This window comes from Electrona antarctica (assembly GCF_951216825.1).
Source record: "Electrona antarctica genome assembly, chromosome: 17".
NCBI classification, from domain to species: domain Eukaryota; kingdom Metazoa; phylum Chordata; class Actinopteri; order Myctophiformes; family Myctophidae; genus Electrona; species Electrona antarctica.
The window spans coordinates 39,935,228-39,950,227 of record NC_136798.1 but is presented as its reverse complement, the minus strand read 5'-3'; the positions used below and the strand labels follow the sequence as shown (position 1 = coordinate 39,950,227).

The 15,000-nt window shown below is 42.9% G+C and overlaps 1 protein-coding gene across 1 annotated transcript in view; it reads right to left on the bottom strand.

Annotated features, from left to right (window-relative positions):
• The window catches only part of LOC306940533 (uncharacterized protein), a 156,773-nt gene that overhangs the window by 71,913 nt on the left and 69,860 nt on the right, over positions 1–15,000 (bottom strand). The window contains exons 9-10 of the mRNA XM_079525631.1: positions 13,773–13,894; positions 12,168–12,255 (exon numbers count right to left, since the gene is read on the bottom strand). Of these exons, the coding sequence (XP_079381757.1) occupies positions 12,168–12,255; positions 13,773–13,894 (210 nt within the window). The remainder of the gene's footprint in view (positions 1–12,167; positions 12,256–13,772; positions 13,895–15,000) is intronic.

Below are 15,000 nucleotides of genomic sequence, written 5' to 3'. Positions count from 1 at the left end.
CGACTGGTAATCCAGTCGAAGTGTGCCGCGGGTTCGACTCCCGAGCCCGACACGGCCTTTACTGCATGTCTTCCCCCATCTCTCTCCCGTTTCCTGTCAGCCTACTGTCTGTCCCTTCAAAAACCAATAAAAGGCGTAAGCCGCCAAAAAATATCTTAAAAAGAAAAAAAAAAAAAAAAAAGCTCACTGTGAGCTATTGAGTGGCTATTTTCGGCGAAAGGATTTGGTGTAGAGGGAGAGAAAAAAAAAAGGAAAAGTCAAGGATAGAGCCCTGGGGGACCCCCCCCCCCCCCCCAACGAGCTAAGTACACAGGCTTTAAGTGCTTCAAGACATTAAGCGTGATGACATTAAGTACTATGTTGCATTCAAGCGTGAGACATTCTATGTGGAAGTGGGCTTGTGTGCGCGCGTGCACACACACACACACACACACACACACACACACACACACACACACACACACACACACACACACACACACACACACACACACACACACACACACACACACACACACACACACACACACACACACACACACACACACACACACACACACACACACACACACACAGACACACAGAGAGAGAGAGAGAGAGAGAGAGAGAGAGAGAGAGAGAGAGAGAGAGAGAGAGTACCTCCCCAGGGCGTATCTTGATGTAGAAGTTGTTCCTCTTGTAAGAGATCTTGAGTATTTTGGGCCAGGCGAAGCGATTGATCCGGAGTCTGTCTTTGTAGACCAGGAGGCCGTTGGCGCACACACCGAGCATTATGTCCACCCCGTCAGAATCCTGCAAAACACGCGCACACACACACACACACACACAGACACAGACACAGACACACACACACACACACACACACACACACACACACACACACACACACACACACACACACACACACACACACACACACACACACACACACACACACACAGTGTTACTCGTAGAGTGGCTGATTCCCTCGGCATTCCGAGCATATTTCTCGATGCCAAACTCATGACATTATGTGAAGCTGTGTGTGTGTGCTCATCAAGACGGAATCATATGATGTCCCATTTGATCTCCACAGAGGCAACTTAATGCCCTCTGATGACTACCGTTCGATGCCTTGGATCAGCGCTTCTCAACCTGCGGATCGGGACCACCGGGGAGGTCCCTACATCATTTCTTTATTTTATTTGGGGGGGGATGCTTCACTTTAAAAAAAAAAACCTTTTGGTCATTTTATCGTCTACTCAGGCTTATGTGAACACCCCAGATTTTTTTTAAGTTGCTTCAGTCAGTATTTAGATATTTGATATTAATTGTAGCTGCCCCCGCCACCTCCCTATACAAACCCATTATAACTTCAAAATCCATTTTAACCATGATAGATTCATCAAAAACACCCAACCTTTTTTCTGGTATATATATATATATATATATATATATATATATATATATATATATATATATATATATATATATACACACCATATGCCTTAAAAAGGGCATATATATGCCTTATATGCCTTTAAAAAAGGCATATAAAAAGGCATATATATGCAAAAAAAAACGGGGAAAAAAACTATCCTATAAAAACTGGTGAAAGATTGACCCAAATTGTCAATATAAGAAAATGGCAAACATTGTGAAAATAGCCGATCTACAAGCCCACAACAACACCTCACATTGGCGTTGTGAGCTTGTAGATCGGCTATTTTCACAATGTGGAACAATGAGTCAAACTAAAATGTAATGCACACAATTCCCTGATCCTATCAGGGTGGCTGGGAGGGGGTCCCGTCGCCGGTTTAAAGCGCAAATAACATGCATTTTAAAACTGATTTTATTATTTAATATCATATTGTCTATGTCCCTCAAAGTTATTTCTAATGGTTTGAGCCTCAATCACCACTCTGATATAACCAGGCCTTGTCATTTCTTTCTGGACTTTGAAAGCAGTTTTAGCTGCAGTACCACAATGTCCTGAGGTGCTGATATGCAGATTATTTAATATTTGAGTCATTATAATACTCATGCTAGATAAAACTTGGCTTGTTTCCATTCCATGCCAGCTTGGAAAATCAACAATGGTGGACATTGTAAACAAAGTGGAAATGCAAATTTGGAACTGAAGACTGAAGAAGAGGAGGAATTATACAAAGTAGGGTGACATTGATGACATCACGATGAGGCCAAAATCAGTTGAGCTGTTCCTGAGAGCAATTTCCATTAAAGCACCTATATGATATGAAAGCCTGATTGTTCACACATATGGGAGCTCCAAAAACACAAAATAAATTGAAAAAGTTGAATTGTATGTTATATGTCCTTTAAATGGGATTATTTGTGGGGAGTCGCGGCCTGAGAAGGTAAAATAACCTAAAAACAAGCTCATAGCGCGCCACCGAGTGGCGCGCTACGAGCTTTTAGGTCTGCTATTTTTGAAAAATCGAAGACACAGAAACATAGCTTTTTCAGAAAACTGTCATTTTCAAACAGACATTTTTGATTTTTTATAATCTGATCTCAGGTCAAAATGGGTTAAAGCGGGTCATGTTTGGAATTCTCACAGCTGAAATCAATCAGTATTCTGATATTAACCTGCGGGCCGCATTAAGTGATGGTGGGGGCCGCCAGTTGCCCTAGAGACCACCCCCTAGGCTCCAGCTGACAGACAGTCATATTATTAGGGAATATATTCCATTAAAATAATATGATGCCGCTGTGCATATAATTGGTCATAGGAGACGGATATTCACTTAGCCTGCTTTAGCTCAACGCAAACACAATTAGCATATAGAGACACACACCCACACACACACACACACACACACACAGCACTATGAAAAACAAACACAGAACATGTGACAGAAGCAGAGAATCGCACACATGCAAACGCACGGTGCAGCAACAAGACACATACGCGCGAGGACACTCGTGTACGCGCTCGCGCACGCCAACTGTAACTCAGTTAGCTGACAGACAGACCGACTCACTAACAAGGCTTTTAAGACCAAGGCCCTCCGGTGGTAGAGAAAGACAAACAGTCTGAGCAAACGAGCATGGATAGACACTGGCAGAGAGAGAGAGCGAGAGAGAGAGAGAGAGAGAGAGAGAGAGAGAGAGAGAGAGAGAGAGAGAGAGAGAGAGAGAGAGAGAGAGAGAGAATTGATTACAGCTGGGAACTAACTAGGGGGAAAATCTTTTGGGCTAATGGACAATGCAACATGTCAATAATGGCTTTTACTGAGACACACACACAGGCACGCACGCACGCACAGTCACCCACACGCACGCACGTGTGCACAGTAACACACACACACACACACACACACACACACGCAATGCTTGTAGTACTATACTCGTGAGGACATCGACATTTTTAGGAAGGCATGATTGAACATTGGCGGAAAGCAGGCAAAACAGATAGACAAAAACCCATTTTGAGCGGGAACCCCCTTTGGTGGTTACACACATTATGTTATAATTTAGCTATTGAAAAATAGCAGATCTACAAGCTCATAGCGCGCCACCGAGTGGCGCGCTACGAACCTGTAGGTCTGCTATTTTTGAAAAATCGTTAAAATGTGCCTCAAATCTTTCCGAAAAAATTGTCATTATTTAGAAGACTTTTTTTTTTTTTTTAATTTCGACGTCAGGACTGAATGGGTTAAAGCTCGCAGCGCAGCAAAGACTCGTAGAGCTGCTTTTTAACTAGTAAAGTTAAGTTTCTCGAAGGTTTGGGAAGCACTGCTCTCTAAACGACTAGCTCAGTCTTTACCCCGACCGGAATCTTTTCCTAATTGCAAGCCCAATGGAAATAAAAAGAGGTACATTTTTAACCCATTTTGCACTGAGATCAGATTCTAAAAATGTCTTCTACATCCTGACAGTTTTCTGAAGAATCTATGTTTCTATGTCGGTCGTTCTTTCGATTTTTCAAAAATAGCAGACCTACAAGCTCGTAGCGCGCCACTCGGTGGCGCGCTACGAGCTTGTAGGTCTGCTATTTTTCAATAGCTAAAGCATAACATAATGCTAACACTAGAATAGATTCAGGACTATATTATCCATTTCTCAATTTTTACTACAGTATTCTTTTGGCCTTCACAAGTATACACGCACGCACACACGCACACACACACACGCTGCTATAGAAAGCTATCGATCCTCAATGCTTTTATCTGCCTGCTGCTGTCACAGTGCAAGCAACCAGAGAGCATTTAGCCGTTTATAAACGGCGATCATGTGGAGGAGGAGGAGGAAGTGGCCAATGTTTGTTTTTCTATTATACTGTGTAGACCTTGGGAGTCACGTGATCCGTCCTCCCAGACACTTGAGGTTCTGTTTACCCCTTCAGGTTGTTGGTGTTTTAACCCATTTTGACCTGAGATCAGATTCTAAAAATGTCTTCTTACATCCTGACAGTTTTCTGAAAAAGCCATGTTTCTATGTCAGTCGTTCTTCGATTTTTCAAAAATAGCAGACCTACAAGCTCGTAGCGCGCCACTCGGTGGCGCGCTACGAGCTTGTAGATCTGCTATTTTTCAATAGCTAAAGCATAGCATAATGCTAACACCAAAAGGGGTTCTACTCTAATATCTCTGATGACTGACAGTGACAGTGAAGCGTTGACCTGAGGACGATTCTACAAGACAGTTTTCTGGAAAAAAAACCTCATGTTTCTATGTCAGTCGTTCTCAAACATTTTCATGTCAAGGACCCCCAAAGATATCTGTAATTGGCCACCGACCCCCATCTGAAAATATGTTGTTCCAGGGACCGACCCCCAGAAGCAAAGATTTGAGTTAAAAACGTTCGCTCTGAAAGAATATAAATATATTCAAAGATCTGTGCCGCGTTTTCACGATTCTTCAAAAATAGCAGATCCACAAGCTCGTAGCGCGGCACTCGGTGCCGCGCTACGAGCTTGTGGATCTGCTGTTTTTCAATAGCTAAATTATAACGTAATGCTTAAAACACCAAAAGGGTTTTGTTTCTCTTCAGTGGGTGGACTAATCAATCTGAATGCACATGTGCATTGGCTTTTGGCAGGGAGTGACAAAGCTGTTATTCCTAAAGCAGGAGATGATTTTTTTTTTTCAATATTTGCGAACTCTGTCCTCATCCATTCGTCCTCTTTAGTGGGTTTGGCCAATTGATCTGAAACTACACGTGGACATACAGTATAGCATGGGCCGTTTGGCATATACTGTACAGGGGCCTGACGCAGGTTCTTTGTAGGGCATTCACTTCCACTCATTTTCACTAGTTGACTAGTCCAGGGGTTCTCAACGTTTTTGGCCGGGGACCCCCGGAAATGCTTTGGCAATGTCTCGGGACCCCTGCCCCCCCCCCCCCCCCCCCCCCCAATATAAATGGACTGCTACAATAACCTTAATAATAGAGACAATACACCATAAATAAATACTGAAACCCGATATAATCATTAGGGAAGGTGTATGCATGTATGTGTACTATATGTAAACTCTTCATTTCCACTTTCCAGCCGTTCAGTTGAAAGAAAAAAAAGGGGGGGGGGGGGGGGTTTGAAAATCATTTGGGGACCCCCCAAAATAATTTGGTGACCCACGGGTTGAGAACCCCTGGCCTAGTGGACTAGTCGTTTAACTACCTATTATGAAGAACCCCCCCCCCCCCCCCCCCTCCCTTCCTTTGGAAATAAATATTTGTACATTTAAAAAACGGTGTACATTGGTGACTATAACTATAATCTACCTGATCTTGAGGCCTACAAAAATAAAAAATAAAATAAAATGTTTGTTCCTCCTTATCAACTAGTACCAACAAGGTCGACTAGTGGATTTACGAGTCGACTAGTTTCTCAATGCCCTATAGTTCTTTTCTAAGTACATTAACTAACTCGATTTAAGTCGTTTAGTAGCATTTTTCTCATGGGCTGTGCGTGAACACATCTTCTCACTGATTTGTCGTCACGGTCCCAGGTGTGCACACAGTGGGGCGGCCCAGGCAACATAGCAATGGACTATAGTCTCATTTAAACCACCAAGACCTGAAGCCCATTCTACAAATGAGACCACATTTGACTGAGGGACTGTCATTGGACAGTCATATGACGTCATATGAAAGCAGGGAACCATAGCTTCAAATTGACATATCGGTTGTTCAGTTTGACCCAGCAGTTTTGGAGATATGGATTATAGAGTAATGTCTTAAAACAGCGAGTTGAGAAAACAGACCTGAAAGGTTCACTTCTGTGGACTCTTAGCTACATGTTTAAGCATGTATTTCATATTTACATGTCAATTTCAGCTCCGACACTTATTTCAGACATGCTCTAGTATGTGAAGACTGCCTGTGATATTAACTCATTTTGAAAAACTTCTTCTCAAACTTTTTCCACGTCAACGACACTACAAAATAATAGGCATTTGGCCACCGACCCACAGACATTCAGTCCCGGAAGCAAAGATTTGAGTTAAAAAAAAAAAGGTTCACTTTAATTAAATATATTCCAATGATTTGCGAGTTTCTTCTAAAATGTTGAGCTTGTATACCTGCTATTTTTGAATAGCCAACGTATCAAATAACGGTTAACCCATTTTGAGGCGGGAACCCCTTTTGGCATTATGTCATGCTTTAGCTATTGAAAAATAGCAGACCTACAAGCTCATAGCGCGCCACCGAGTGGCGCGCTACGAGCTTGTAGGTCTGCCATTTTAGAAAAATCGAAGAACGACTGACACAGAAACATAGCTTTTTCAGAAAACTGTCAGGATGTAGAAGACATTTTTTAGAATCTGATCTCAGGTCAAAATGGGTTATAAAGTCATTCAAATCCAAAACGACACACAGGTGCTTGCCCGGTGCAGTCAATTGGTTGTCCTCAGAATGACACGTCTTGTTGTGACACACCTGACCGTAGTAACAAATTAACAGCCGTGTCTTGTAAACTCGCTTCAAAGCTTTAAAATGTATCCTGGCTGGTATGCAGGGAATTTTATCTTTGATAATGAGAGAGAAAAAGGCTTCCTCTGTGTTCCATCAATGTGACTCTGAAATGCGGTTGAACTGTGGGTGTTTACGCACGCACGCACGCACGCACGCACGCACGCACGCACGCACGCACGCACGCACGCACGGTAAAAGCCTCCGTTTTATTGTATCCGTTTGTAACTCAGAGAGGGGTGTACACACGCACGCACGCGCGCACGCACGCACGCACGCACGGTAAAAGCCTCCGTTTTATTGTATCCGTTTGTAACTCAGAGGGGGGTGTACACATTTAACCACAATGTCACATTGACGTGTTTTTCTGACATTTAACTCATTGAGACCTGAGACCAGATTCTACGACAGGAATAAAATACGTCATTAAAGTATTTCATGTCAAGGGCCCCAAAAATGATATGTAATTGGCTGCCGAGTGTTAATTTCAACTGTAGTAAAAAAAAAAGGGGGCCCAAGTGGACCTTTAAAGGCCTCTCAGTGAGGATTAGTTCAATGTCTGACTCTAGCCACTATGTTTAAAACTAACAAAAGGTTTTAAATGTTCTCTCTATTGTATGAACTGGGGTGTCCGGTAATTACCACTTGTGCACTAGACTGGAACTCACCCATGCTTTCTATGGCATAGGCAGCGCACGGGCAGGATCCCCCCGGGAGAAACTAGACGCAGCTGCAGGACATGAGACTAATTATGGAGAAACTAGACGCAGCTGCAGGACATGAGACTAATTAATTAGAGCGACAGAGGAGTGCGTGTGTGTCTGCGTCAATTCAACAAAGGTGCAGACGATCAGAAATCAGCAGAGAGAGACCGACATTTTGCGCCGAATTGAAGTGGACTCGATCGACCCCCCAGACTTTTTTTTTAACGTCTGGATTTTCCAAGGCTACTTGTGCACAGACCCCGTGAGTCACAAGGACCTGAGTTTGAATGCATCTGCCACCTTGTCTCGTCTCTCTCTCTCTCTCTCTCAAATGCCACACAAGGATTATCCAAGTTTCCTTCTATCCCTCATTATTTTAATTATCTGTCTTGTCCCATCCGTCCCTCACATATTATTTCAATACTTTGTCCCTCATACATACCCTCTTTTTCTCTCTCACACAACACACACACACTTTCTTTCACTGTTGTTGACCTGGTGGTATCCGAGGGAAAGAGATAGGCTGTTCCCATGACAATGGCCTCCACGCTACTCTGAACATGTTTGTACAGCTGAGACACACACACACACACACACACATCAAAGTAAAGCGTACAAATTCCAACAGGAAAATAGCGAGAGGAGAGGAGACGAGAAGGGTCGAGGAGAGGAGAGGAGAGTAGGAGCGGAGGAGACACTTCAGGCTATACGTTCAAACCTGGATAGTTACAATCCATTTAGACCCGAGGGCGATTCTACAAATGTCTTCTAAATCCTAACAGTTTTCTGAAAAACCCATGTTTGTGTGTCAGTCGTTCTCAAACATTTTCATGTCAAGGACCCCCAAAAATATCTGTAATAGAGAGTATGCGCATGCTTAAAGTGAATGGCACATAGAGTGGCAAATCGAGTGGCAAAGCAACATGCAAAGTGAGTTTAACATTGTTTAATGTTGTTTAATGCAATCAGATAAGACTTTTCTGTGTGGATGTATGGGCTGTCAAGGCCAGAAAGTAGTTTTTTGCCACTCAGTAGGTGTTCCTGCATAACTTCCTGGTTTGATGATGATGTCACACGCATACCCTCTATTGGCCGCCGACCCCCCCCCCCCCCATCTGAAAATATGTTTATACTATTTTGACGGAATCCCGGCGCTGATTGTGTTAAAGTTCGCCACCTTTTTACCATAATTGCGGCAGGCCTTAGGAGGAGAGCTGAGGAGAGGATGGAGGCATTTAGTTTAATATTAACCCTAATTAACTAATTTCGGGCGGGAACCCCTTTTGGTGTTTCAAGCATTATGTTATACTTTAGCTATTGAAAAATAGCAGATCTACAAGCCCGTGCCGCGCTATGAGCTTGTAGGTCTGCTATTTTTTTTAAATTGTGAAAATGTGGCGCAAATCTTTGAATATATATTCTTTCAGAGTGAAAGTTTTATATTCAAATCTTTGCTTCTTGGGGGGGGGTCCCTGGAACAACATGTTTTCAGATGGGGGGGGGGGGGGGGGGGTCGGCGGCCAATTACATACATTTTTGGGGGTCCTTGACATAAATGTTTGAGAACGACTGACAAAGAAACATAGGTTTTTCATAAAACTGTCGTGATTTAGAAGACTTGTAGAATCGTCCTCGGGTCTAAAATGTGATAATATTAAAGGACATACAGTACAGTTTACAGTACGCTATCATAATATCTTCTGGCAGGGTGACAAGCAGATTTCAACATCGACCGCCAAGCGCGCTGCCGCCCAGCCTCCGGGGTCGATGCTTTCATGCAAAGTGCATGCCGACAATGTTGAGTGCACAAGGGTTTTTTTTTTTTTTTAATACGGTGTGAAAAACTAATCCCTGTGACCCTGATGTGTTTGCGTCCCGCTGGGACTACATGAAAAGCCTCTGACACCTTAATAGCATTTGGTGTCATGCGCCCGCTGCGCTGCACAATATGCACAGCAACAGCACAACAAAGGACCTCCTCTTCTCTCCCCGAGCATCAGCGTCGGGGCCAGATGTTTGAGAGGGAGACGAGCGCTTCGAAAACAAGCCCCAAAAAGAGGCGCGCGCACGCACGCGCGCACGCACGCAGCTATTTGAAAAGATATGAATACAAAACCTTGAAGATTTTTTTTTAAACTGTGGAATGTCGGTCTGCAGACGAACATAATTATTAATGTAGGGAAGAACAAGCGGTTTGAACAACATTAGGAAGCAATAAGTCCAAATAAGCAACTACCCTTTAGAAACAACCCCCCCCCCCCCCCCCCCCCCACACACACACTCCCCCCAATTTATTTTTTTTATAAAATAAAAATTAAACTAAATGTCTAAGCAACTTTATATATATATATATTAAAAAAAACCAAATAAAACAAGCCCAAAGGTGCTTATTATTTAGCAGACTTGGCAACACTCTTCCATGCTAAACACAACTAGTGTTGGGGCGGCGGTGGCTCAGCGGTAGAGTGACCGGGGCGGATGGGAACCGCAATGTTGCCGGTTCGAACCCGGGCTCCCCCAGAGTTAGTGTCGAAGTGTCCTTGAGCAAAAAACTCTGAACCCCTAATAGGCCTATCTCACAGAATTTCCCCGCCCCCTTTCGGAGCTAGTGGCGATAGCGTGACGTCACTCCATAGACGCTACATGTTAACGGAGGTCATTTAAGAAGTCTACAACTTTTGTTTTCTCAAGGTAAGGTTTGTTCTATCAGTTCGAGCTGATTTACCATCTTGTTTGCATCATAATAATATTGGTCTGTCACATTTTTACATTAGGAAATGTACTTAGATTCTCCAGAGAAAAAAAAAACGTGTAAATTCTAATGTTAAATGACACCACTATCTACCGGAAGGGGGCGTGGAAAGGGGGCTGTGAGATAGGCCTATTGCTCCCGATGTGCAGGTTGGTGCCTTGCGTGGTTTCCTCTGTGAATTATGGCTAAATGTAATGCATCTCTGTAAAGCGCCTTGGATAAAGGCGCTATATAAATAAATGCACCAGTCTTTTAATCCCGCTAGCATTAAAAGGGGATTTAAATGGTCCTTTAGAAAAAAAAAAGAAAAGAAAAAAGAAAGTATAACGAAACGTTTGTTTGAAGGTTGAAGCTCTGTATTCCAAATGGTACTCGGCGTTTGTTCAGTAACGGCCAGGTCTCCCTGTGTTCCCCTAGCTCTTAACCCATTTTGACCCGAGATCAGATTCTAAGAAATGTCTTCTACATCCTGACAGTTTTCTGAAAAAGCTATGTTTCTTTGTCAGTCGTTCTTCGATTTTTCAAAAATAGCAGACCTACAAGCTCGTAGCACGCCACTCGGTGGCGCGCTATGAGCTTGTAGGTCTGCTATTTTTCAATAGCTAAAGCATAACATAATGCTAACACCAAAAGGGGTTCCCGCCCAAAATGGGTTAATAGAAAATGATTTTCCAGATCAGGATACCAATTTAATCCAATCAGAGCAGAGAGAGAGCCCGGTATACTGTATATCATTTATCAGCTTCGATGTTTGATGGCGTTCCAGCTCCAATTCTGTCCAATTTGTTCCAATTACGCTCGCTTATCCTGTAATCGGCATGAGGTCTCTTTTCCTGATTGGATAAATTGGTATCCGACCAGAAAATGTATTTTTCTGTTTTAGCGTACAGTCTGCTAGGGAGCTGCAGAGACAAGGAAACCCCTCCATACAGACAGTATACAGAGCTATAGTACACAAATTATGATATATATATGTACTTTTTTCTTAATTTATTTATTATTTATGAGCATGGCTGGAATAAGTGTCAGAGCTGAAATCGACATGTAAATATGAAATAAATGCTTAAACATGTAGCTAGGTGTAATGTTAGAGTCCACAGTGACCACAGAAGTGAACCTTTCAAGCCCGTTTTCTCAACTCGCTGTTTTCTTGCAAGTCTATATAAGCCATATCTCCAAAACTGGTGGGTCAAACTGAACAACCAATACCCTCAATTTGAAGCTATGATTCCCTGCTTTCATATGACACGAAAAAACTAAAATAATAAAATAAATCCAATGGCAGCCCCTCAGTCAAATCTGGTCACAAATCTGTAGAGCCCTGTGGGTCTGCTCTACGCCGGTCAATTGAGCATAATATAGCGTGGTTAATTTTTATGCAAGCAGTCATTTCAAAAATTCAAAAATATCCAATGGCAGTCGATATATCAGTCGAATTTGGTCACACATACATACATATACATTCGGTACGGACATTTCCACTCCGGAATTCTCCATTAATGCTAAACACAACTACAGACTTTTTCATTTAACTCAAAGAGTGTACAAATGAACCGGTTAAGGGACACTTTGGCGCCATTTTGTTCTAAACTAAAGCATATAGACCAATAATTTTTCGGCCGAAAAGATAAAAATAATTCATCTTTTGGGGCGACGTCGCCCGGCGATAGTGGGCGATAGCCAATGAAATTCAAGCGACGCTCGCCGTTGGTCTTCCGCTGTTAAAACGTACCGTTGTATCCTATTGAATGCCCCCCCCCCCAAAAAAAGCGGTCAGTTCCACTCCTTACCTTAGCGTGGTGCAGGTCCACTCCGTACATGGAAAGCTTCTTGGCGTTTTCTAGAAACTGGACATCTGCCTGTGCTGGTGTCATTCCCCTGGAAGAAACAACAAACACACAGATTGTTAAACTCCTTGAACGCCATAGGGCGGTAAGAGCTTTTAGGTAGCAGGTGCAACCAATCTGCAGTAATGAGCGAATAAGGGGCGGTCTTTGTTGTTTTGGTGAATGGGGAAATGCATCTAGACCCCCGGGGTCTGTGGATGAGGCCCAACGAGGCCTATACGTTCTGCTATTGAAAAATAGCAGATCTACAAGCTCATAGCGCGGCACCGAGTGCCGCGCTACGAGCTTGTAGATCTGCTATTTTAGAAAAATCGTGAAGATGTGGCGCAAATTTGGAATATGTATTCTTTCAGAGCGAACGTTTTGAACACAAATCTTTGCTTCTAGGGGGGTCCCTGGAACAACATATTTTCAGATGGGGGTCGGAAGGCCAATTACATATATTTTTGGGGGTCCTTGACATGAAAATGTTTGAGAACGACTGACAGAAACATAGGGTTTTTTCAGAATACTGTCAGGATTTAGAAGGCATTTGTAGAATCGTCCTCGGGTCTAAATGGGTTAATGATTTATTACGCGTGCCAATCATGTCCATTTCATTTCATTTTGAGCCATAATGTCCATAAAGATTGCGTGCACGCGGGGAATTTGGCCTTTTTTCAAATCATTCAAATCATTGAATAAAAATGGGCATTAAGCAACTAGTCGACTAGTAAATCCACTAGTCGACCTTGTTGGTACTACTTGACTAGTTTTAGGTAGCAGGTGCAACCAATCTGCAGTAATGAGCGAAGAAGGGGCGGTCTTTGTTGTTTTGGTGAATGGGGAAATGCATCTAGACCCCCGGGGTCTGTGGATGAGGCCCAACGAGGCCTACACGAGCGCTGCAATCAGTGTTTTCATTAGCGGGAGGCTGGATTCATGATTTATTATTACACGCCAATCATGCCTATTTCATCTCATTTTGAGCCATAATGTTTATAAAGACGGCCTGCGTGCGTGCACGCGGGGAATTTGGCAGTTTTTGTACGTGGACGCTAGCTAAAAATGCTAAAAAAAATAAATAAATATGGAATTATTATGGAATACTTTAGCTATTGAAAAATAGCACATCTACAAGCTCATAGCGCGGCACCGCGTACCACGCTACAAGCTTGTAGATCTGCTATTTTTGAAAAAGATGTGGCGCAAATTTGGAATATGTATTCTTTCAGAGTGAACGTTTTGAACACAAATCTTTGCTGGTGAAAGGTCCCTGGAACAACATATTTTGAGTTCGGGGGGGTCGGCGGCCAATTACATATATTTTTGGGGGTCCTTGACATGAAAATGTTTGAGAACGACTGACGGCATTTGTAGAATCGTCCTCAGGTCTAAATGGATTAATGATTTATTACGCGCGCCAATCATGTCCATTTCATCTCATTTTGAGCCATAATGTCCATAAAAATCATTGAATAAAAATGGGCATTAAGCAACTAGTCGACTAGTAAACTAGGCAACTAGTCAACTAGTAAAAATGACTAGAAGTGAATGCCCTAACTTCACCTGTGTGACTTGTGGAGCTCTACAATCTTCTCCTCCATCTCCTTGTTCTGAGTGGGCGCGAAGGTCAGCTGACTCATGTCCAGGGGTCGCGGTTGGTCCGAGTCAAAGTCGCCCACCTCGGCCTGCAGGGCGACAGGAACAGAGACCCCGTGTTCATTTTTGTTCATTCATTTGCAATTCAAAGGGAGCTTTATTGGCATGAGAAAACAAAGCAAAACGTGGAACAATACAATCAAAAGAAAATGTATGTTTGAAAGTCAGAATCTCACAATGAATCAATTTCTATATGTACCGAGATCACTCGATGGCAGATAGTGGAGGAATACACACAATGATTAGTCTTTAGGGTGGTTGTGTTCCATTTGACATCCTTCTCCTGTCACAGCAGCTCACGAATCTTGCAGCTGTGTTTGCACATTGTTGTACTTCACCCAGCACGGTCGCGCACGCGCACACGCACACACCTTTCCAGACAAGGTTGACTGAGAGTACATAATGCCAAATGGACCCTTACGGGTCAATTTGGTTCCATTTGTACAGACGTACATTAGGAACCTTGAGACCCACATGGTGTAGCAGAGTGTTTCCAGTGAGCCAACATGCTCTGTTTGACCAGAATGGAACAGTGCCTTCATTAGCATCATTAACACGGACTCTATTTGACCAGAATGGAACAGTGCCTTCATTAGCATCATTAACACTGACTCTATTTGACCAGAATGGAACAGTGCCTTCATTAGTATCATTAACACTGACTCTGTTTGACCAGAATGGAACAGAGCCTTCATTAGTATCATTAACACTGACTCTGTTTGACCAGAATGGAACAGAGCCTTCATTAGTATCATTAACACTGACTCTGTTTGACCAGAATGGAACAGAGCCTTCATTAGTATCATTAACACTGACTCTGTTTGACCAGAATGGAACAGAGCCTTCATTAGTATCATTAACACTGACTCTGTTTGACCAGAATGGAACAGAGCGTTCAATGATTCATTAGTATCATTAACACTGACTCTGTTTGACCAGAATGGAACAGAGCCTTCATTAGCATCATTAACACTGACTCTGTTTGACCAGAATGGAACAGAGCCTTCGTTAGCATCATTAACACTGACTCTGTTTGACCAGAATGGAACAGAGCCTTCATTAGCATCATTAACACACTCTGTTTGACCAGAATGGGACAGAGCCTTCGTTAGCATCATTAACACTGACTCTGTTT